The 25,172-nt window shown below is 46.1% G+C and overlaps 1 protein-coding gene across 1 annotated transcript in view; it reads left to right on the top strand.

The window, feature by feature from the left end:
- LOC124622940 (probable cytochrome P450 301a1, mitochondrial) overlaps positions 1-25,172 on the top strand; it is a 216,917-nt gene that overhangs the window by 119,436 nt on the left and 72,309 nt on the right. Inside the window, exon 5 of the mRNA XM_047148730.1 lies at positions 10,947-11,142. Within this exon, the coding sequence (XP_047004686.1) occupies positions 10,947-11,142 (196 nt within the window). The remainder of the gene's footprint in view (positions 1-10,946; positions 11,143-25,172) is intronic.

The raw sequence follows: 25,172 nt of genomic DNA, 5'->3' as shown, positions 1-25,172 counted from the left end.
TGAGACAGAGAAGTTGCAGTCCATGCATCAGCACGGCTTTAGAAAGCATCGCTCCTGTGAAACGCAAATCCCCCTTTTTTCACATGATATCTTGCGAACCATGGGGGAAGGGTATCAGACGGATGCCATATTCCTTGACTTCCGGAAAGCGTTTGACGCGGTGCCCCACTGCAGACTCCTAACTAAGGTACGAGCATATGGGATTGGTTCCCAAGTATGTGAGTGGCTCGAAGACTTCTTAAGTAATAGAACCCAGTACGTTGTCCTCGATGGTGAGTGTTCATCGGAGGTGAGGGTATCATCTGGAGTGCCCCAGGGAAGTGTGGTAGGTCCGCTGTTGTTTTATATCTACATAAATGATCTTTTGGATAGGGTGGATAGCAATGTGCGGCTGTTTGCTGATGATGCTGTGGTGTACGGGAAGATGTCGTCGTTGAGTCACTGTAGGAGGATACAAGATGACTTGGACAGGATTTCTGGCTGGTGTAAAGAATGGCAGCTAACTCTAAATATAGATAAATGTAAATTAATGCAGATGAATAGGAAAAAGAATCCTGTAATGTTTCAATACTCCATTAGTAGTGTAGCGCTTGACACAGTCACGTCGATTAAATATTTGGGCGTAACATTGTAGAGCGATATGAAGTGGGACAAGCATGTAATAGCAGTTGTGGGGAAGGCGGATAGTCGTCTTCGGTTCATTGGTAGATTTCTGGGAAGATGTGGTTCATCTGTAAAGGAGACCGCTTATAAAACACTAATACGACCTATTCTTGAGTACTGCTCGAGGGTTTGGGATCCCTATCAGGTCGGATTCGGGGAGGACATAGAAGCAATTCAGAGGTGGGCTGCTAGATTTGTTACTGGTAGGTTTGATCATCACACGAGTGTTACGGAAATGCTTCAGGAACTCGGGTGGGAGTCTCTAGAGAAAAGGAGGCGTTCCTTTCGTGAATCGCTACTGAGGAAATTTAGAGAACCAGCATTTGAGGCTGACTGCAGCACAATTTTACTGCCGCCAACTTACATTTCACGGGAAGACCACAAAGATAAGGGCTCGTACAGAGGCATATAGGCAATCATTTTTCCCTCGTTCTGTTTGGGAGTGGAACAGGGATAGAAGATGCTAGTTGTGGTAAGAAGTACCCTCCGCCATGCACCGATGGTGGATTGCGGAGTATGTATGTAGATGTAGACGTAGTTTTCGACATTAGTGGCGTACATATCTATGGTGAGGCGCGATATTACAGATCAGCCATCACTAATCATAGGGCAAACACAGTACAGTGTAGGGCCAATGACACATTCTGAGCGTCAGTTAGAACCAACAGTAGTTATTTTCTAGTAGCTGGATTCCGTGCAGTGATGATGCAGTGATGTTGTTAGCTGCACTGTCTTTCACTCACGACATGTAACTTGACTCCTGTAATGTAGTTAGCCGCGCGCAAAGGTTTCATTAGCAAGGGTATGTGGCATAATTTGGTATTAGTGGCAAGAACACATTCTGCCTCGATGTTAGTGATGGTCATTTGTGACTGGAGAATTAGTACGTGAATTGAACACTGTAGATTACAGGACACATGCAGAATTTTATCTAGTACACACCCTTTCCCACGTCAGAGATATGTGCTCTTCTAACAGGAAAATTGCCCATGCATTTTTTTTTTACTCTACTCAAAGTGCTCTCTAATATTTTCGTAAAGTTTCCTGTCCAAGATAATCATCCGACCCGCCTCCCATTGAACATCTTTGTGCCATAAAGGGTTACATCATCTATTGCACATTTCACTAAAAGATAAATTAGCTAGAATTTTTAGCCTTTAACTCGCCTCCAAATCAACAACACTCGGGAAAACTCAGATTAGGACAGGTATTAAAACCTCTCGGGCGTCCAGACACATTACAGTGTTAAGAAACCGCCACGCGTCAGAGAGTGTTACATTCATCATTTCCGGCGAAGAAAATGACATGACACTTGTCTGAATGTCGCGCTATCTCAGTACTGCCACAAGGCTGAAAAACCGAGAGTGTTTCATCAATAGTAAAGACCGAGAAAGTTAACATCCTTACTCACCATATTTAGGTTTCTTTCCGTTCCAGTCGCATAAGGTGCGTGGGAAGATTGACTGCCTAAGAGCTTTCTTCTTTTTCACTGATCGGTGTTCTTTTGACTGGTGTGATGCGGCCACCTCGAGTTCCACCCCTGTATCAATCTCTTCTCCTCAGAGTAGCACTTGCACCCTACGTACTCTATTATTTATTCCAACATCTGTCTTCGTTTACAGTTTCCATCCTCTGCAGAACCCTCTAGTACAGTGGAAGTTATTCCCTGATGTCTTAACACATGTTCTGTCATCCTGCCCTTGGTCTCGTCAGTGTTTTCCATATTTGCCTACTCGCCGATTCTTCAGCGAAGCTTTCTGCGGAGAAGCTCCTCATGCTTTATCTTATGAGTCCACCCGATATTCAACAGACTTCTTAGCACCACATCTCAAACTCTTCGATTCTCTTCTGTACTGTTAAATGCTTCTGTGCTTGCTATAACTAGCCTGCACAGTACCTTCGGGAACGATACGTAGGTGGATGAAGAGTCGAACAAACTATTCATGCATCCCTTCACTGTATACATTCAATGTACCCAATTAGTCTTCTTTGGTAAGGGTTCCATACACTGAGGTGGGCCGCACAAGTTATTAGTAAGTAGTGCCACTTGTGGACGACCGCATTTCCCCAGTATTCCACCAATGCATCGAAGTTTGCCATCTGCCTTACCTAGGGCTGACACTATCTGATCATTCCATATCATATACTTGCAAATTTTTACAGTCAGATATTTGTATGAGTCGACTCGGGGTGAAATTACAGATATTTGTACAGAATTTTTCAGACTACTTCATCATACAGGGGTTGGACAAAACTATGTGAATACCATGGAGAAATGTATGGTTGAATATAAAGACAGATGCTAGCCAATCCTGCTGGTTTCGCTGTTCTGTTTGACAACCAACAGCACCTGTGCAATGTCCTCAATACTTCGCAAGTGTCAGTTGTGATCAGAACAATGATCTGCATAGTTGTGAGTGCGTTACGCCGAAGTTAATTGAAGACGAACATCGGCAATTGTTGATGCTCGTATGGTGGGTGCTTTCGTAACCAAGGAAGTCGACGTAATTGGTATTCGTAGAGGCACCACGCAGAAGATTTAAACCCTCTCACAGGAAAAGCGGAAAAACATCGGTGACTAAGTAACAAAGCGGGCGAAAGTGTGTGTTGAGTGATCGTAACGGATGGTCATTAAAGAGGATTGAGACAAAAAAGTGAGAGGACGGCAGCTGCAAAAGACAGTGCAGAACTGAATGTCGCACTCTCAAACTCTGTCAACAACACGAAGGTAACTCCATAATCAGGGTATTTCAGGGCGAGCTGGAATTCCAAAGCCACATATTAATGATGCGAATTCCTGTAGCAGGAAAACGTGCTGCCGATCATAAAAACCTGAACTATGGAGCAACGGAAGAATGCAATTCGGTAGGATGAATCTTGGTACATAATGTTTCCAACTTCGAGCTGAGTTTAGGTTGCAAGAGTGAAACATGGAAGGGGTTCGGTGATGATTTGGGTAGCTATAGCGTGATATTCCATGGGCAAGATCGTATTAATGCCAAGGATTATGTGACCATTATGGGTGAACAGCTCCATCCCATGGTACAATGTTTGTTTCCCAGTTATGATAGTGGGATGCAAGACGAGATGACCCCTGTTCACAGATCATTTTGGCCAGGCCTGGTTTAGTGAGCACGAGGATGAATTGTCGAATCGGCCCTGGATACCACAGTCACGACATCTCAATATTATTGAGCCTTTGTAATCTGCTTTGGAGAGATGGGTGAGTGATCGCTCTCCATCATCGTTACCTTAACTTTCCACTATTTTGCAGGAAGAATAATATAAAAAAAGAGCTCCTCGCCAGGCCGTGAATGCCCAAGGGATGTCGACCGGCCGCCGTGTCATCCTCTGTCTCGTGGCGTAATATGGATGCCGTATGGAGAGGCGTGTGGTCAGCACACTGCTCTCTTGGCCGTTTTTCAGACTTTCCAGACCGCAGAGCCTCTGTCGGCATCTCGAGGCTGAGTGAACCTCGTACCAGTCCTCCAACCAACAAAAAATCCGTGGACAGTACCGGGAATCGAACACGGGTCCTCCAGATGGCAGCCATCTAGGCTGATCATTTAATCACGGAGGTGGACAGACCGGTACAAGATTTCCTTGAAAATAATATAGGATCCTTATTTATCCATTCCGAGACTACTACGAGCTGTTTTGAATGCCAGCTGTTTTCCTACATCACATGGTAATGTGTTGTGTCTTTGGTGGTTACATATTTTTGTCCACCCCCTGCAAAATATCTGAGGTTACTCTTAATGTTGTCTTCGAGAGCATTAACATACAACATGAACAACAAGGGTCCTAACACAGTTTCCCGAGGGATGCCTGTACTCCTCCTTCTCCTGATGACTGTCCATCCGCCGGCCTTTGTGGCGGAGCGGTTCTAGGCGCTTCAGTCCGGAACCGTGCTGCTGCTACGGTCGCAGGTTCGAATCCTGCCTCGGGCATGGATGTGTGTGATGTCCTTAGTTAGTTAGGTTTAAGTAGTTCTAAGTCCAGGAGACTGATGACCTCAGATGTTAAGTCCCATAGTACTTAGAGCCATTTGAACCATCTGAACTGTCCATCCAAGATTACATGCAGCGTCGTCCCTACCAAGAAATACTTAATCCAGTCGGTTCATATAACTATATTTTTGACAAACTGCCTATTGGCTTCTGTCTCGGGTTCTTCGGCCGACGTTCTTCTAATGATTTTTCTGACGTTTTGCCAGCACGAGTGGCTGGCATTATCAAAGCTTCACCCTCCATTGCCGGTAGTCAACTGGAGCCGAGCTGGGACACAGCGTGTATCGAAAACCGACACACACGGACGGATAACTGCACAAACTGTCAAACCACCACCCGAGCCAGAAAAGAGGCATGATTAGTACGCTCGTAACGAGAGCAGGACGAACATGTGAGCCGCAACATCTCAAACGAGAAATGCAACGCCTGGAAACTGTTCTGAGGAGCAATGGGTACTCCACAAATTATATTAGAAGTGTAACAGAGCCAAACACTCAGCGAAGTAAGGAACCAGAAAAGAAATGTCGGGTACGGCCTTTCTGCCATACATTCCCAGAGTGACGGACAGAAACGGCCGTATATTGCGCAAACATGGCGGAAAGACGATTTTTAAACCGACAACGAAGATCAAAGAGTGTCTTAGATCGGGGAAGGAGAAAAGAGACGCACTTGAAATGTCGGGAATATACCGTATACCATGCACATGTGGACGATCAATTAACACCATGATCAAAGAGCATAAGCGACATTGCAGGTTGGGGCAGGTGGAGAAATCGGCCGTGGCAGAGCACTCACTGAATGAGACCGACCACGTAATAAAATTCGCCGACACGGAAGTTCTGACTGTAGAGAAGCTCTATCACACGCGCTTGTTCAGAGAAGCTGTAGAAATACAAAAGCACGCTAACAGTTTCAACAAGAAAGAGGAAAGCCTTAAGGTAAACGGATCCTGGCTTCCCGTACTGCAGTGAACGACCGTCGCTGGTAACAAGAGGAGAACCGGTCCGGAAATGACCACGGAGAAGCCCTCGGACGTTGGCGCGCCAGGTACATATAGTCTGCGGCCGCGAGCTCGGCTCCAGTTCACTACCGGCAGTGGGGGGTGAAGCTTTGACAATGCCAGCCACTCGTGCTGGCGAAACGTCAGAATAATCATTAGATGAACGTCGGCCGAAGAACCCGAGACAGAAGCCAATAGGCAGTTTGTCAGCAAGCGGTCACGAAAGCCTTAACAGTTTTGTAACTATATTTTTGTCCACAATTGCTGGTGTGGTACCGACTCAAATACTTTTCTGATGCTAAGAAATGCTGCATCCACCTGATTGCAAACATCCTCAACTTTCATGATATTGAGTCAGGAAACTGCAGGTTGGGCTTCTCATACCGAAGCAGATATTCACACGCTATCGCTAACAAGACGGCAGAACCTGCTCGTCATCCATCACTCATTTCGTCCAAATTTATGGCGTATGTAGGACTTCAGCAGAAACGAAAATGAAGAAAGTGGTAGCTCCAGATGGTCATGGATTTAGAAAAAAAAAGAAGTTTTGGCGGCAATTAGGCGAGGTTTGGGCGATGTATCTGAGAGTGGTTTCCAGGCAGCGGTTGGAGCAAGGGTTACAGTAAATAATGGTGATCCGAAGGTCGTGGTGTCGGGTCTGTGTGCGGAAATTTGTTTATCTTCTTTATTTTCAATTTTTACATTACTTCTACTGCAAAATAAACCGAAATAATGCTCAGTATATTGTATTTATTTATATTTTCATAACAGACATGAAAAGGAAAGGTATACGAAAATTTGAGTTTCCAAATAAATTTGTAGGAAAGGATTACACAGTTGAAAACGAGAACTTCGTATTCAAAACTAGATACTTTTATTATTTTACAGTTGATGATTTACACATGCTGTAGGGGTATTCATAATGCAGGAGGAGAAACAGTAATATAAGGCATGTTAACCTGTTATAATTATCGAATTTTTACAATTAAGCTACATGGTGTTTTAGAGTTTCTGTAGAAAATCAGACTAGGTTTACATTCATAAATGGTTCTCTATCATCACACAGTGTGGCAGCAAGGCACGCGTAACTCGTCTTTTCGACAAATATTGGCAATGGAATGTATGCTGATGTATTTTTCTTGGGATGTAATTTATTTTTGTCTCTCGATGTAATAACGTCAGTTTTGAAGCTTTTTGATCAAAGTCTTTACATGACCATAAAAACAGATGTCGCAGGATTACACCAACGATTACGTTAAGGAGAGGAATCACATTAATACTGCATGAAGGCAATCCCTCTTCATTTTCAAATTTCTCGTCGTATAACTGGAGCGTGGTTTGTCCATTAACAGAACAAATTTATTCTCCTATGCATGAAGTTTCATTATATATCATAACTTTTTGTATAAGGTTGTAAGTTTTCCAGATTTTGATGAAGTAATGACGCCATTCCTATATTATGCCACGTACTGACCCACCAAATTTTCTTTTGTCTTTCCTTTTCGTGCTTTTTATGAAAATATTAATGAATATAATATACAATGAGTTTATTTCTAAGTATTTGCACTATGAGTAACCTAAAAAATGAAAATAAAAAAGTCCACATATGTGCTCGACCGCGCGACCATCGGGTTATCGTTCTGCACCCTTTCCACTGCGCCAACCGCTGAAAAATGATATTACAAAATGTAATAACACTGTACCAACAGACTTTATTTTGATATTGTAGCCAGTTTCGACGGTCCAATCACATCATCTTCAGGCTTGTCACATGAATGGCACCATGTACCACTCGTGCATGTATAAAAAAAGGCACCAACATTCGAATCTTGTTCCGTAAGCATCCGAACTTCAGGAGTATCTGTGCACACATGTGGCAGCAACTCTGTCAACTGTCACATGTGTGAAGAACACACATGCTCATGAAGCTGGGGTAGCTACGGATGTCTTTCCTTATACACGGTGATTTTTTCCACCTGTACAAACTCTAAGGGCTGATCAATGAGAGGGCACGGAACAAAAATGGTCTAATGAACTTATGTCCGGAAATGCATGGTTCCCATTCTGGAGACCATTTATTCAATCATACATTGTTACAGGGACTGCGGTCTAATTCGCGCTTTACTATGCAGCCACACTTACAGTATGTGCTGAAAATGGTTTCGATGTGCCGCAGCGCTCACATCGGCCAGGCTGCATCCGAACACTGTCAAAGGCGGCATAAATACGCTGCCGCAGTGTCTCCACATCTGGAATGAGCTCTGCATACACGATACTTTTGAGATGGCTCCACAACCAGAAACCGCACGGGTGAACGAGCAGGCCGTGCAACAGGACCCCCTCGTCATATCCGTCGACCAAGGAAGTCACGACTGAGATGCGTCCTGTCGTTAACGGCGAAGTGATCTGGAAGACCATCATGTAGCAGCCACATAACACTTCGAATGATCAGTGGCACTTCTTCCAGCAGGGAAGACAAAGAAACCCGCAAGAAACGCCGATAGTTCCGGCCTGTTAGACGACGTGGAAGGAAGACTGTTCCCAAAATACGGTTGCCAATGATCCCGGCCACCGAGCGAGGCGGCGCAGTGGTTAGCACACTGGACTCGCATTCGGGAGGATGACGGTTCAATCCCGCGTCCTGCCATCCTGATTTAGGTTTTCCGTGATTTCCCTAAATCGCTCCAGGCAAATGCCGGGATGGTTCCTTTGAATGGGTACGGCCGACTTCCTTCCCCATCCTTCCCCAATCCGGTGATACCGATGACCTCGCTGTTTGGTCTCTTCCCCCAAACAACCCAATCCAACCCAACCCCAATGATCCCGGCCCACAATTCCGGCTGCACCGATTATGATTCGCTGTCACCGTACCATGGTGGTTCTGCATACTATCCCACTGATGACTGTTATGAAAGTTGAAGATAACACACAGTGTAAAGCTGGCCTCATCTGTGAATAGGATAATTGAGACAAATCTCGGAATTCTGGTTGCCTGGAGAAGAAACCGGTGACAAAACTGCTCCCGATGTAGAAAGCCTGTAAAACCTACACACGCTGTAAGTGATAAGAGTAGTAAGAATTGTCATGGGGGATGTTTCAAACGGTCGTCTGGCTTACCCTGTGCTGGCGAGCCAACTGGCTGGTACTGACACGGCGTTCGCCTTCCACAGTGTTAAGCACATTTTCCTCCAAGTCAGATATCCAAACATTTCGAGTTCGTCCCTCATGATTTCCAGCTTCCTCAAACGACCTTGTCTCAGACAAACGCTGAAACAATGTTGCAAATATTGTATGCTATGGTTGTTGTCGGCGGGGGAAGGTCTCTTGAAACAACCTTGCTGCCCGCCGCCCATTGCCATTTGCATTACCATAAGTAAACACCACGTCGACAAGCTCTCGATTCGAATACAGAACCACTGTGTACAACTAATATTTTGAAGAATCAGCCTCAGTTGCACAAATTTTCTGGTCTTTACCAGGTTTCGACTAAATTAATCTACCCTTCTTCAGAAGCATAAAATTACTATAATATGCCTGAGTAAGTCACAGTCAACATTAAAATTAAAACCTATAGTACCGTGGTGCCATGTCGGATGAAAACTACTTAATTGAAATCCAGCCCCGGCATCTCTTCACCACGCGGTCGGTTGGCAGCGGCAAGTACGTTAGCAGCACGGTACTATTAGGTTTTAATTTTAATGTTGATTATGCCTTACTCAGGCATGTTATAGTAATTTTATGGTTCTGAAGAAGGCTAGACTAATTTAGCCGAAACCTGGTAAAGACCAGAAAATTTGTGCAACTGAGGCTGATTCTTCAAAATATTAGTCTATCATAGTTGCTGACGGGGCTGCAATACGCTAAAAATTCTTACACTGTGTACAACGCTGTATGACATCCAGCACGAAGTGGGTCAGCAAGAGAAGTGAATCGGACGGAACATTACCAATGACTGTGGCAGGAGAGGACGGTAGGACATGACGTATGAGAACAGTACCACCCTCTAGGAGGAAACCACGCTTACTGTAATTGTGGCTGCGTGGTACAGCGTGTATTAGACTGCAGTCGCTGTAACATAGTATGATTGCAGAAATGGTCTCTACAACGGAAACCGTGCATTTCCGGACGTAAGTTCATTAGACCTTTTTCTGTTCTGTATCCTCTCATCGATCAGTCCCTAGAGTTTGTACACGGTGGAAAAAAATCTCCCTGTATATGCACAGCCGGCCGATGTGGCCGAGCGGTTCTAGGTGCTTCAGTCTGGAACCGCGCGACCGCTACGGTCGCAGGTTCGAATCCTGCCTCGGGCATGGATATGTGTGATGTCTTTAAGTTAGTTAGGTTCAAGTAGCTCTAAGTTCTAGGGGACTGATGACCTCAGATGTTAAGTCCCATAGTGTTCAGAGCCATTTGAATTTGTATATGCACAAGTTTTACTTGGTGTCATTCATGTGAAAGGTCTGAAGATGACGTGATTGGAACGTATAAACTGGTTGCCTAATAAAATAATATCAAAATAACGGCTGTTGGTGCAGTATTATTCCATTTCATTTACCACCCTCTGCCCCAGGCACCTGAGCCCTAGGTGGAGTTACATTTACTAAAGGCGATATCTTTTTCTGAACACTTGGCCACCTGGGACTCCCGCTTCTGTCACTTTCAGCTACGGTCGCAGGTTCGAATCCTGTCTCGGACGTGGATGAGTGTGATGTCCTTAGGTTAGTTAGGTTTAAGTAGTTCTAAGTTCTAGGGGACTGATGAACTCAGATGTTAAGTCCCATAGTGCCCAGAGCCATTTGAACCAATAAATGGTCTCTACCACGCAAACCATGCACTTCCGGACGTAAGTTCATTAGAACGTTTTTGGTTCTGTATCCTCTCATCGACCAGTCCCTAGAGTTTGTGCATGGTGGAAAAAAAGCACCGTATTTATGTACAAGTGTCACTTGGTGTCATTCATCTGAAAGGTCTGAAGATGACTTGATTGGAACGTTTAAACTGCTTGCCTAATGAAACAATATCAAAATAATGGCTGTTGGTGCAGTATTATTCCATTTCATTTAACACCCACTGTCCCAGGCACCTGAGCGCTAGAGGGAGTTGCATTTACTAAGGGCGATATCATTTTCTGAACGCTTGACCATCTGGGGCTCCTACTTCTATCACTTTCATTTCTGACCGAGCCCTGATTTTGGACGAAATTTGTGTTGACGAGTGGGTGCGGTCCTCGTGTAGGACAGGGAAACCAGCTGACTCTGTGGATGTGTCGGCAGCGATCGGCCGCGTGGCCCTGGACGAGCGGCTGGGCTGCCTGGACGAGGACGCGCCGGCCGACACGCAGGCGCTCATCGACGCGGTCAGCACCTTCTTCCACTACGTGGGCATCCTCGAGCTGAAGGCGCCCTTCTGGCGCTTCTTCAGCACGCCCGCCTGGCGGCGCTACGTCGCCGCACTCGACCAGATCACCAGGTAACCCTTCTCTCACGGCTGCCAGCAGTGGGGCACGCTGCCAAAGACGGAATTGGTACCAAAAACGGCTGAAGGTCGGCACATATGGTGGGAAACTTTGGTACACTAACTAAAGAGCCTATATAGTCAGAAGGCGGCCAAGCCTATTGTGGAAGCCACGATTCTAGCAGACTGCACATAGAATCTACACTCAAGCTCATAAATTAAGGATAATGCTCATAGATGGGGAAACAACGCTCTGGTGGGCGGTTTTCGGGTTTAAATCACCTCGGGGTATGACCATGCGGTGCATTTGACCTGAGGTCGTCGCACGGTGGCGCTGGCAGCAGTCCTCATACGCAGAGGTGTGTTGGTGCATGTCAGAGTACGATGCAATGAGTAAGTGTGCGGACGTTTTCAGACGTGCTAATGGTGACTGTGTGTTGAAAATGGCTCAAAGAACACATATTTATGACGTTATGAGGGGTAGAATACTAGGGGGACTAGAGGCTGGTCAAACACAGCAGGTCGTAGCATGGGCTCTCCATATGCCACAAAGTGTGATCTCAAGATTATGGGAACGATTCCAGCAGACAGGAAACGTGCCCAGGCGCTACAGTACGGGACGTCCACAGTGTACAACACCACAAGAACACACATACCTCACTATCAGTGCCCGCAGACGGCCACGGAGTACTGCAGGTAGCCTTGCTCAGGACCTTACTGCAGCCACTGAAACAGTTTCTCCAGACACACCGTCTACAGACGACTGAACAGACACGGTTTATTCGCCCGGATACCTGCAAGGTGCATTCCACTGACCCCTGGTCACAGGAGAACCCGTAAAGCCTGGTGTCAAGAACACTGTACATGGTCATTGCAACAGTGGTCCAAGGTTATGTTTACGGACGGGTCCAGGTATAGTCTGAACAGTGATTCTCGCCGGGTTTTCATCTGCCGTGAACCAGGAACCAGATATCAACCCCTTAATGTCCTCGAAAGAGAGCTGTATGGAGGTCGTGGTTTGATGGTGTGCGGTGGAATAATGATTAGTGCACGTACACCCCTGCATGTTTTTGACAGAGGAACTGTAACAGGTCAGGCGTATCGGGACGTCATTTTGCACCAGTGTGTCCGCTTTTTCAGGGGTGCAGTGGGTCCCACCTTCCTCCTGATCGATGATAACGCACGGCAACACCGAGCTGCCATCATGGAGGAGTACCTTGAAACAGAAGATCTCCAGACCTAAACCCTATCGAGAACGTCTGGGATGCTTTCTGTCGACGTATCGCTGCACGTCTTCAAACTCCTAGGACACTTCAGGAGCTCCGACAGGCACTGGTGCAAGAATGGGAGGCTACACCCCAGCAGCTGCTCGACCACCTGATCCACAGTATGCCAACCCGTTGTGCGGCCTGCGTACGTGTGCATGGTGATCATATCCCATACTGATGTCGGGGTACATGTGCAGGAAACAATGGTGTTTTGTAGCACATGCGTTTCGGGACGGTTTTCTCAACTTATCACGGATACCGTGGACTTACATATCTGTGTCGTGTGTGTTCCCTGTGTGCCTATGCTATTAGCGCCAGGTTTGTGTAGTGCCACGTTGTATGGCACCACATTCTGCAATTATCCTTAATTTATGAACAAATTTAAAATTTATTTTGCCATCTCAGTTACACAGTTATTTTTACGATATTACTAGTTTCTGTCTTCAGATATGCAGAATGAAATAGATATAAGTGCAGATTGAGATTTTCACTCTGCAGCGGAGTGTGCGCTGATATGAAACTTCCTGGCAGATTAAAACTGTGTGCCCGACCGAGACTCGAACTCGGGACCTTTGCCTTTCGCGGGCAAGTGCTCTACCAACTGAGCTACCGAAGCACGACTCACGCCCGGTACTCACAGCTTTACTTCTGCCAGTACCTCGTCTCCTACCTTCCAAACTTTACAGAAGCTCTCCTGCGAACCTTGCAGAACTAGCACTCCTGAAAGAAAGGATATTGCGGAGACATGGCTTAGCCACAGCCTGGGGGATGTTTCCAGAATGAGATTTTCACTCTGCAGCGGAGTGTGCGCTGATATGAAACTTCCTGGCAGATTAAAACTGTGTGCCCGACCGAGACTCGAACTCGGGACCTTTGCCTTTCGCGGGCAAGTGCTCTACCAACTGAGCTACCGAAGCACGACTCACGCCCGGTACTCACAGCTTTACTTCTGCCAGTACCTCGTCTCCTACCTTCCAAGTAAAGTTTGGAAGGTAGGAGACGAGGTACTGGCAGAAGTAAAGCTGTGAGTACCGGGCGTGAGTCGTGCTTCGGTAGCTCAGTTGGTAGAGCACTTGCCCGCGAAAGGCAAAGGTCCCGAGTTCGAGTCTCGGTCGGGCACACAGTTTTAATCTGCCAGGAAGTTTCATATCAGCGCACACTCCGCTGCAGAGTGAAAATCTCATTCTGGAAACATCCCCCAGGCTGTGGCTAAGCCATGTCTCCGCAATATCCTTTCTTTCAGGAGTGCTAGTTCTGCAAGGTTCGCAGGAGAGCTTCTGTAAAGTTTGGAAGGTAGGAGACGAGGTACTGGCAGAAGTAAAGCTGTGAGTACCGGGCGTGAGTCGTGCTTCGGTAGCTCAGTTGGTAGAGCACTTGCCCGCGAAAGGCAAAGGTCCCGAGTTGGAGTCTCGGTCGGGCACACAGTTTTAATCTGCCAGGAAGTTTCATATCAGCGCACACTCCGCTGCAGAGTGAAAATCTCATTCTGGAAACATCCCCCAGGCTGTGGCTAAGCCATGTCTCCGCAATATCCTTTCTTTCAGGAGTGCTAGTTCTGCAAGGTTCGCAGGAGAGCTTCTGTAAAGTTTGGAAGGTAGGAGACGAGGTACTGGCAGAAGTAAAGCTGTGAGTACCGGGCGTGAGTCGTGCTTCGGTAGCTCAGTTGGTAGAGCACTTGCCCGCGAAAGGCAAAGGTCCCGAGTTGGAGTCTCGGTCGGGCACACAGTTTTAATCTGCCAGGAAGTTTCATATCAGCGCACACTCCGCTGCAGAGTGAAAATCTCATTCTGGAAACATCCCCCAGGCTGTGGCTAAGCCATGTCTCCGCAATATCCTTTCTTTCAGGAGTGCTAGTTCTGCAAGGTTCGCAGGAGAGCTTCTGTAAAGTTTGGAAGGTAGGAGACGAGGTACTGGCAGAAGTAAAGCTGTGAGTACCGGGCGTGAGTCGTGCTTCGGTAGCTCAGTTGGTAGAGCACTTGCCCGCGAAAGGCAAAGGTCCCGAGTTCGAGTCTCGGTCGGGCACACAGTTTTAATCTGCCAGGAAGTTTCATAAGTGCAGATATTTATATCGGTGACTGAGGGCGATTTACTGAACAGCAATACATCAGTATTTACGTCCGATTAGATTAATAATAATAGCTATTACAAGTCTTAAGTTTTTAAGTTGGTTAGTAGCCCCCAGTATCTGTGGCAAAAGCAATGCATTAATGCTTATTTTCCTTTGTGCAGCAGGTTACATGTTAAAGTATGGACATGTGGACGCAAAACAGTCTGTCGTCCACTTAGTGGTGTGGCTGCAGAAAACACGAGGTCGTAAAGCGTAAAGTTTGTGATGTGTTTGTGGGGAGACTGTTCGATGTTCGATGCAGAGCAAAAGCAACCAACGCAACGATGTGTGTTCATACTAAGCCACCATTTAACTCAAAAAGGCGCGCATATGCAGGGTGAGTCAGAAGGAAAGGTACATGCTTTGAGATGCTATAGTATTAGCGATTCTGAACAAAAAAATTCATGTGGCCACATGCCCTATTGCGATTGGTTTCCGAGATAGAATACGTTTAATATCACTTTTGTACGTTTTTCTTTAATAACTCGAAAGCCGCACACTCCAGCGAAAACGTGTCTCAGTACAGAATTAAACTAAATTAAGTTTGGTACAAAAAAAGGTCCTGTTTATGTTTTGTCGAGGACTAGCAGTTTGCGCAGAGACATCGCGAGAATATTGAAAATCTTGCGCGAAACGCGTGCGCTATAGCTTAGCTGATTCCTGTAGGCCAGTTTGAGGTAGTTTTCCGACTTGATAGACCACAATCGTCCTGCATCAAACTGTTCGTCTCAACGTCCTCTATATTACAGTGGTACGTTGGAAACAATGATAGTGAATAATACAGAAAATAAATAGAAATGTACATTATAAGTATTCTATCTAGGGAACCATTCGGAGTAGGGCATTTTGTTCAGAAACACTAATGCTATCACCCATCAAAACACGCACCTTTTCTCCTGACTCACCCTATATACCCCTTCGATTCTCTCAACCGAAGGGCTATTTGTTATAATTGTTACAAGCCAGTCCACAGCCCAGATCGGAAAAAATATCCGTTTTCTACATCTACATCTACGTGATTACTCTGCTATTCACAGTAAAGTGCATAGCAGAGGGTTCAACGAACCACCTTCAAGCTATCTCCCTGCCGTTCCACTCTCGAACGGCGAGTGGGAAAAACGAGCACTTAAGTTTTTCTGTGTGAGCCCTTATTTCTCTTATTTTATCACGATGATCATTTCTCCCTATGTAGGTGGGTGCCCACAGAATGTTTTCGCAATCGGAGGAGAAAACTGGTGATTGAAATTTCATAAGGAGTTCCCGTCGCAAGGAAAAACGCCTTTGTTTTAATGATTGCCACTCCAATTCTCGTATGATATCTGTGGCACTATCTCCCCTACTTCGCGATAATACAAAACGAGCCGTCCTTCTTTGTACTTTTTCGATGTCATCCGTCAGTCCCGTCTGGTGCGGATCCCACACCGCACAGCAATACTCCAGAATAGGGCGGAGAAGCGTGGCGTAAGCAGTCTCTTTAGTAGACCTGTTGCGCCTTCTAGGTGTACTGCCAATGAATCGCAGTCTTTGGTTGGCTCTACCCACAACATTATGTATGTGACCGTTTCAACGTAGTGTATTTGTAATTGTACTCCCTAGGTATGTAGCTGAATTTACAACCTTCACATCTGTGTGACTTATCGCGTAATCGAAATTTAGCGGATTTCTTTTAGTATTCACGTGAATAACTTCACAATTTTCTTTATTCAGCGTCAATTGCCACTTGACGCACCATACAGATATCTTATCTAAATCATTTTGCAATTCGTTTTGATCATCTTATGACTTTACGAGGCGGTAAATGACAGCATGATCTGCAAACAATCTAAGACGGCTACCATGTCGTTAATATAGATCAGGAACAATAGAGGGCCTATAACGCTTCCAGGGGAACGCCGGATATTATTTCTGTTTTACTCGCTGACTTTCCGTCTATTATTACGAACTGTGACGTTTGTTGTGGTTGGCAAGAGAGCCAACATCGTTTTACTAAAGGAGGCCGAAATGCACGCGTTTTAGGTCACGCAGGCTGGCGTGAGGTCTGGAACAGGACAAGGAAATTAGAATTTAGAAAAACGGACGTAGCTTGTGGAATACTTAACTTTAATCCATTAATGATGAACGTCGGTCTTGACGGTACATGATTCACAATATCAATAGTAACTGATAATGGCGCCTTGCTAGGTCGTAGCAAATGACGTAGCTGAAGGCTATGCTAAACTATCGTCTCGGCAAATGAGAGCGTATTTTGTCAGTGAAACATCGCTAGCAAAGTCGGTTGAACAACTGGGGCGAGTGCTAGGAAGTCTCTCTAGACCTGCCTTGTGGCACCGCTCGGTCTGCAATCACTGATAGTGGCGACACGCGGGTCCGACGTATACTACCGGATCGCGGCCGATTTAAAGGCTACCACCTAGCAAGTGTGGTGTCTGGCGGTGACACATCCCTCCCCCGCAAATCGGCGTACGGTTGTGTTATAAGGCTTCCGCCCGCCGTGGGGAGGACCCCATGTTGACGTATGCGACGAGGTAGGGAGCCTAACAACAGGCGAGGCTGTGCCACCCGCACCCTGCCATTCGGACCGCGGGGAGCTAGGAAACGCCTGAAAACCTGCTCCAGGGTGCACGCCAACATGCGATGTATGCACCTGTAGAGAGACAGGAGGGGCCGAAGGGTCGACCTCCATCGGGCGGGGGCACCCGACGGGCGAAGACGACATATGGTCCGGAGCGGGCAAGAGTTCCATGTCGGAGGACAGCTGGTCACGGGAAGCGATCGGCGGCGCGTGACCCAGGGAGGCGCCCGGCGGTTGCAGCGACGTGTGCGCTACGGGCGTCGCCGGCGGGATAAGAGGCGGCGGCGGTGGTGGCGGCGGAAGCGGCGCGTCGCCACGGCGCAAAATGGAAGGCAGCGTCGGTAACACCTGGGGCCGAGGCGAGCAAGTAGATGGGTCCCCAGGGCGCTGACCGGACGGCACCGTCGCTGAAAGCAGACGGCGAGCGGCAGATCCCGTGCGACGACAGAGGCGCAGCTGATTGAGATACCGACGCACCTCACTAGATGCCCCCCAAAACCAGATACATAGCGCGGCCGAGGCAGCGAAGAATGCGCCCTTCGAGCCAACGCCGTGAACCTCGATAGTGGCGATAGTAGACAACGTCGCCTGGGGCAAAAGCAGGTGTCTGCCGCTGCACAGGAACCTGATGCGGCGGATGTAGCAAAGACATCAAGGTTCGATGATGATAAAGTGACGACCATACAAGAAATCATGAAACTTTGTAACACCAAATACGAGAGCCAATGCTTCTTTCTCGATCTGTGAATAATTTCTTTGCGCAGACGAGAGCAATTTGGACGCAAAGGAAATAGGGCGATCGTGCGATCCATCTTTGTGCGCAAGCACAGCACCGATCCCGAAATCCGATGCATCCACCATCAACAAAAGGGGCTTCTGGGGATCAAATGGCGTAAGGCAAGTGTTGGAAAGCAACGCCGATTTCAACTGGCGAAAGGCGCGTTCGCATTCCGTCGTCCAGACGAACGGAACGCCTTTACGGCGTAAGCGATGAAGCGGAGCTGAAATGGAAGAGGCACGTGGAACATATTGGTGATAATAGTAGATTTTTCCCAGCACACTCTGTGGCTGCTTCAAATTCTGCGGCGAAGGCAAGTCTTGTATGGCACGAAGGTGCATGAGACTGGGATGTATGCCTTGGGCATTGAGTACATGTCCCAGATATGGCAAATCACGAGCAAAAAACACACATTTGTCCTTCCGCAAGCGAAGACCATTTTGTCGCAAGACCTGAAATAATGTTCTGAGATTGACCAAATGTTCTTCTTCCGTCTTTCCGGAGATCACAATATCGTCCAGATAATTTGCTGCAGTAGGGACCGACGCACAAACAGTTTGTAGATATTGCTGAAACAATGCAGGGGTGGATGCACACCCGAATCGCAGCCGTTTGAATCGATACAAACCAAGATGCGTGTTAACCGCCAAAACGCGCTGGGATTCTTCGTCCACCGGTATTTGCAAGTACGCATCTGCTAGGTCCAACTTCGAAAAATATTTATCCGGGCACAGTTTGTCAAAAAGATCTTCCGGGCGGGGTAAGGGAAAAGTTGCAATCAGTAGTTGTGGATTCACTGTTGCCTTGAAGTCCACACAAAGTCTCAATTTTCCCAATGGTTTTGGCAAAATTACTAAGGGTGATGCCCAGAGAGAAGCCTGCACACGTTCAATTACACCTTGTGATTCCAAATCGTGTAATGTTTTTGCGACCTCATCACGCAATGCGTGGGGAACATTGCCAGCTCTGAAAAATTTCGGTTGCGGGTTTACTTTCAGTTCCAAATGTGCTTTATAGTTCTTAGCGCAACCAAGGCCCGGTGCAAAAATGTCTGCAAATTCTTCACATAGACGAGAAACACTGTCTGAAGGCACAGTCTGGTTCACTGATAGGACCTGATTTACTATAGACAAGTTAAACAACTGAAATAAATCGAAACCAAACAAGTTCACTGTAGAAGAAGAACGAAGGACATAAAAGCACACAAGTTTTGTTTGTCCTTTGTATGTTGCAAGAAGGCTGCACTGTCCTAACACAGGGATTTCTTGACCTGATAGCTAGTTAACATTTGCGGCATGCAACGGAGGTGTGCCCAGCAGTTTGTAAGTGTCTTGATTGATGAGTGAAACTGCAGCCACGGTATCGAGCTGGAGTGGTATCACTTTGCCGTTAATGTCCAAGTCCACAAAAAGTTTATTGTCCTGCTGACAGCAAGAGCAACTGTCTCGTGCAACGTGAACTGACATTGGTACAAAATCTCTTGCGACTTGATGGGAGTTCCGGCTATGTTGTCGCACACTATTTGTGGGACGAACACAGTCACCAGTAGAGAGAGTGGCACTAGGCGGAATGGAATCAACTACATGAATTTCCATGGGCGAAGTTTCGCGGGCCTGAGTATCCTTGGTTCGATTCCGATTCCGGCGCGAAGCAAAGGGCCTGGAATGGTTTTGAGCTTCCGATCTGAGCTTTTTCTGGCAAACACTCTAAACATGTCCTTTTTTTATTACAATAAAAGCAAATAGCTTGGCGTGACGTGCAATTCTCACGCGAATGTCTCGTAGCACACCACGGGCAGGAATTGCGCACTGCATTTGCTTGCCGGCGCAGCACACGTGGCTGAGAGCCTGGCGGCAGCGGTGTGGCCGGGCGCGAGGGCTGTTTACTGCTCCGTGCAGCGCGCCTGGCGGGCCGGTTAACCTGACACACGGCTGGTGAAGTTTCAAATGATTCCTGAGCAAAGTCAAGTGTGTCCTGCCGATCCAATATGTCCGTCACTTGTTGAAGGGAGGGATTGACTAGTTTCAAAATCTGTTCCCTTATATGAACATCAGAAACGTTCTGTGCAATTGCAGCATGTACCATAGTATCTTAGTATCTGAATAGGGAGTCCACATTCACACTCAAAGGCACAATCCCTAGTAAGGCCTTGCAAGGTTGCAACCCACTCCCGATTAGTCTGACCTGCCGTACATTTTGTACGAAAGAAGGTATACCGTTTCGCAACTACATTGACTGATTCTTTGAAATATGCGTGTAATGCAGACAAAATTTTTTCGTAGAATAGAGTTGCAATGTCGCGTCGGGGAAATAATTTGACTATCACACGGTACGTGTTCACCGTGACTGATGATAACAAAAAAGGCTGCCGCTCATTACCTTGAATTCTGTACGCGGCGAGATGGAATCCAAATTGGCGTGACCATTCCGTCCAGCTTTCCAGTGCAGCATCAAAAGGTTGAAAAGTGGTGCAACTGCGTGTTGTGGCTACGTTAGCGGTGGAGTGGCTGCTGCTGCATCGTTTTGCATCGCACATTGACCCTGGATGAGCTGTCCAAGGGCATCCAGTAATGCCTGCGTCTGCTGATTCTGTAAGCGATAAAATTCGGACAGTGCATCTGGAGATTGTGGCGAAGCCATTACACAAGTAAATCAGGGCAGTTTAGAGAAGAACGCGGTTTTGCCTCGTCGCCAATGTTGTGATTGGCAAGAGAGCCAACACCGTTTTACTAAAGGAGGCCGAAATGCACGCGTTTTAGCTCACGCAGGCTGGCGTGAGGAGGGAAGAACCATACTGACGTGAGGTCTGGAGCATGACAAGGAATGAGAATTCAGAAAGCGGACGTAATTAGTTTCATACTTAACTTTAATCCATTAATGATCAACGTCGCTCTTGATGGTACATGATTCACAATATTATCTGTTCAGAATACATTCTTGAAGTAATTATAGTAACTGAATATGGCGCCTTGCTAGGTCTTAGCAAATGACGTAGCTGAAGGCTATGCTAAACTATCGTCTCGGCAAATGAGAGTGTATTTTGTCAGTGAACCATCGCTAGCAAAGTCGGTTGTACAACTGGGGCGAGTGCTAGGAAGTCTCTCTACACCTGCCGTGTGGCGGCGCTCGGTCTGCAATCACTGATAGTGGCGACACGCGGGTCCGACGTATACTAACGGACCGCGGCCGATTTGAAGGCTACCACCTAGCAAGTGTGGTGTCTGGCGGTGACACCACAACCTTTCTGACAGGAACTCACGAATCCAGTTGCACAACTGATTCGGTATTCCATTGCCACGCAGTTTGGTCAGAAGGCGCTTGTGAGGAACGGTGTGGAAAGCCTTCTGGAAATCGTTTACTTTAGACAATCGGTTTCAACAGACTATGCTGTCATCTTCAGATTTTGAAATCTCTCGTTGTAAAACATGTTCATTTTACGTGTGAGATCAGTGTAAAAAAATGGTTCAAATGGTTCTGAGCACTATGGGACTTCTGAGGTCGTCAGTCTCCTAGATCTTAGAACTACTTAAACCTAACTAACCTAAGGACAGCACATACATCCATGCCCGAGGCAGGATTCGAATCTGCGACCGTATCGGTCGCGCGGTTTCAGATTAAAGCGTCTAGAACCGCTCGGCCACTCCGGCCGGCTCAGCGTAAAACAAATACGTTTTACAACAAAAGAATTTAAGACCAGAAGGTGAGACCACAGTCTGTTGAAACCGGTTGTCTTAAATAAAAAATGTTCAATGCGAACTTGACTGTTGAATGGTTTTGAACAATCTGCGTTTGTATCTATTACACACCAGCACCTGCGCATGGTTCAGTAATTCCCTAGTCCAGCTGATGCTAATCTCTGTGCAGTGGTATTGGATGACTCAGAACGCTGCGGGGAGTGCATTACTTGTTCTCCGATGGCATGTACTGCCGTGCAGTGGTTACGATGTGCTTGATGCACAATACGGCGAGCGTCCTTTGCTGTGGTCAGAAGCACTCTACCGAAACCGTGACGACGAGTAGGTTTGTCCTCGCATACCTATGCAGACAAACATCAGGCCCCTGTCACATCCGAATGCCCCACAAATCTGTATATTGACGATTCGATCAAATTATCAGGCACTGATGACGCTGTCCCACATGAGTACGCAGCCTCTTCGTGTCCTTCATAGTGATCACTCAACGTCTAACGCCCCATTCTAACTGTCACAGAGAATTGCAACTCTGATCATTTAAATACCCGCCTATGGTGATTACGTGTACGAAACTATGACATCCGACCATGTCTTCTGGGTGCTTCACTCTTTTTTCTTCATTTATGTGTTTCAAAAATGAATTTGCTTCAGAATATTTTGGTTTCTGAACAGTGACTCAAACTCTCTCCAGATTATGATTATGTAGATTTATTTTCTTATGAAGGACGTTTGTGACTCCTATCAAAAGTAATCTGGTAGTTGGCGTTCCACACTTTGCAACATAGTTCCTCCAGTCATTACTCAATCACACACGCTCTGTCTGACGTTTCCAACGCGCCACAACTAAGAATAAGTTCGCTTTCTGTCTTCCAGTGGATGCGGTGTTCACACGCGAACCGTTGCCGGGCACTGCAGGCAGCTTGTTTAACCCTCGTCGCTCGTGGTAAAAGCCGCGTACTGCCCGCGTTGGCAGCCCGCTCCTAGTTGTCTGAGACGCTCGATATCCTCGACCGTTATTACTTTAAAATCTGAGTCATCTGCAGACACATTAAGAACTAGTATCGTCCGGTCATACTGAGCGACCTAAAAATGGAACGACAATGGAAAACAAGCAGTAGCAGAAGCAGGTGTCAGCCTGAGATATACTGAAAGAATCTCACGGAAACAGCGGCTATCAATAAAATTTGTAAGACCGATTCTCGAATATTGCTCATCAGTTTGGAACACTTACTAGGTTGGATTAGTAGAAGAGATACGAAAGATCCAACGAAAAGCAGCATAATTCATCATAAGATCGTTTCTATTTGTACATCTACAGCTACATACTTGCTCAGTGAGTTACGGCATGGTGTGTTGTACCATTACTGGTCATTTTATTTCCTGTTCCACTCGCAAATGGAGCGAAGGAGAAACGGCTCTCTATATGCCTCTGCACGAGCCCTTATTTCTCGTTCAGTAGTCAGTTTCAGACTCAGGGTCTCAACTAGCAGTTCACGTCTGAATTACCTCGATGTCTTCTTTTAAATCGAGATAGTGGGATCCGAAACGCTCGAACAGTACTCAAGAAATGGTCACACTCGTGTTCAGCACGCAGGCTCCTTTGCAGATGAACCACAATGGCCTAAAAGTCTCCCAATACACCGCAGTCAACCATTTGCCTTGTGCCCAGTACAGTTCTCACATTCACCTTCCATTTCGTTTCGCTTTGTAACGTTACGCCTAGATAGTGAACAGACATGAGAGAGTTACGGAGATGCTCAACGAACTCCAGCGGTAGGTGCTACAAGACAGGCATTGTACATCACGGAGAGGTTTGCTGCTGAAACTTTCGAGAGCTTATGTTCAAGAATAGTTGGTAAAATATCATTCTATCTCATATACATCTCTCGAAAAGGCCACATTGAGAGTTTTGACAACTAGCCACATTGAGAGTTTTGACAACTAGCATTTTTCCCGCTTGCTATTCGCTAATGTAGCAGTGAAAGGTGGAAGTGGTAGTGGTAACGGAAGTACCCTTCGCTATACGCCGGATGGTTTTTCGCGAAATGTAGATGTAGAAATAACAAAATAATACCGAAGATTTACAGAGTGTCACTGATTTGTTAATCACTCAGATTGAGCGGTTTCTTCATGTTTTCCGATCCCTGAATGAATACAAATGCAAAAGTAATTCTGTCGTTGCATCGGAATAAATGACCGGCAACTATATTTTCATTATTTATTTAATTTCCCTTTACATTTGCTTAGGTATTCCTTTTAAGATGAATATTTTCGAACGTCTCCGTTCATTTTCGAACCCTCGCCTACGCCAGAAACGTGCATCTTTAGTGGAAAATGTAAATACAGTTCGTTACAATACATAAAAGTTCTCAACCATCGTGTAAGTACGAATCACAGAAGTTCTGTACAACGTCCGTGAGATATCTGGGTCTTTAATGTGGTTGTAAAATAATTCGAGTGCAATATATGAAAGTTTTTTCTGTTCCTACAGTACACTGCGGCAACTGTCTACCTTTGGCAAATCGATTTCCATACACTAGGTCAACTTAGCAAACGTGATTGAGAGTATTTAACAGGCACCATCAGCGCTTGAGATGTGTATATGCACGATGTCATCAGGCCACGGTATCGCTGTATCTCCGCTTATTTCAAATAGTACCTCTCACTGAGTGCGTCTTAATTTCACAATTACATTCATATTCACACATGACATATTTTACAAATGTGGGCACAACTATGATACTAAGAGGCACATACTGAGAGGTAGCACTGAAATAAGCGGGGACACAGCGATACTGTGGCGTAACGACAGTGCGCAGAATCACACGTCCAACGCTGATGCCTGTCAAGTACACTGAGTCTTATTTGCTAAGTTGACCTACTGTATGGAAGTCAATCTACTAAAGATAGACTGTTCGAATTTGTGCTGTAGGGACAGAACAAAAAAAAATTATATATTACACTGACTTTTTTTGATAGTTACGTGATAAAGGAGCAGGCACGTCATAGCCGTTGTAGTGAACTTGTGTATTTGTACGTACACTATGCTTGAGAACTTCCATGTACGGTGTTTGTTTTAACTTGAGACAACTAAATATCTCGAAACCGACGTATAGCACAAAAAAACGTTCTAGCGAAAAGTTAATTTTAGTGAAGGGAATATCTGTCTGTGCTACAGCTGGCCACCTCCTAACCACCCCTCCTACAACGGCGGGGTCAACTTTGTATTTTTAATTGGGACCCCCCCCCCCCCATCGTTTTACATATTTGCATTCTACGTCAAAAAATACTTCCAGTTTACTCAAACCATGGTTTTACATTCGCAGTAGATGGCGCTACAATCGATAAATATTAAGTGTACCTGTTCTTGCAATTAAGAACCGACACATAAGATTCTACATTTCGTTTACGAAGTAAATGTAGAGCTTTATGTTCAAATGGTTGATATTGGTGTTCAAACGTTAGCTGAGTGCTGCAAATTTGATTTTACAGTACAAATAATACTACTAGACGTTGGTATTTCTGGCAGTAAGCTACGTGTATGGTAACGTACTTTTCAGTTCCTTGTGTCGTTCAATGTGGTGAGTCCCCAAGTCATCAGAATGCTAGATTTTGTTGACCGCTCTGG

Source organism: Schistocerca americana, chromosome 7 (genome assembly GCF_021461395.2).
Source record: "Schistocerca americana isolate TAMUIC-IGC-003095 chromosome 7, iqSchAmer2.1, whole genome shotgun sequence".
NCBI classification, from domain to species: Eukaryota; Metazoa; Arthropoda; class Insecta; order Orthoptera; family Acrididae; genus Schistocerca; species Schistocerca americana.
The sequence above is the reverse complement of the archived record's forward strand: the minus strand, read 5'-3'. Positions and strand labels throughout refer to the sequence as shown.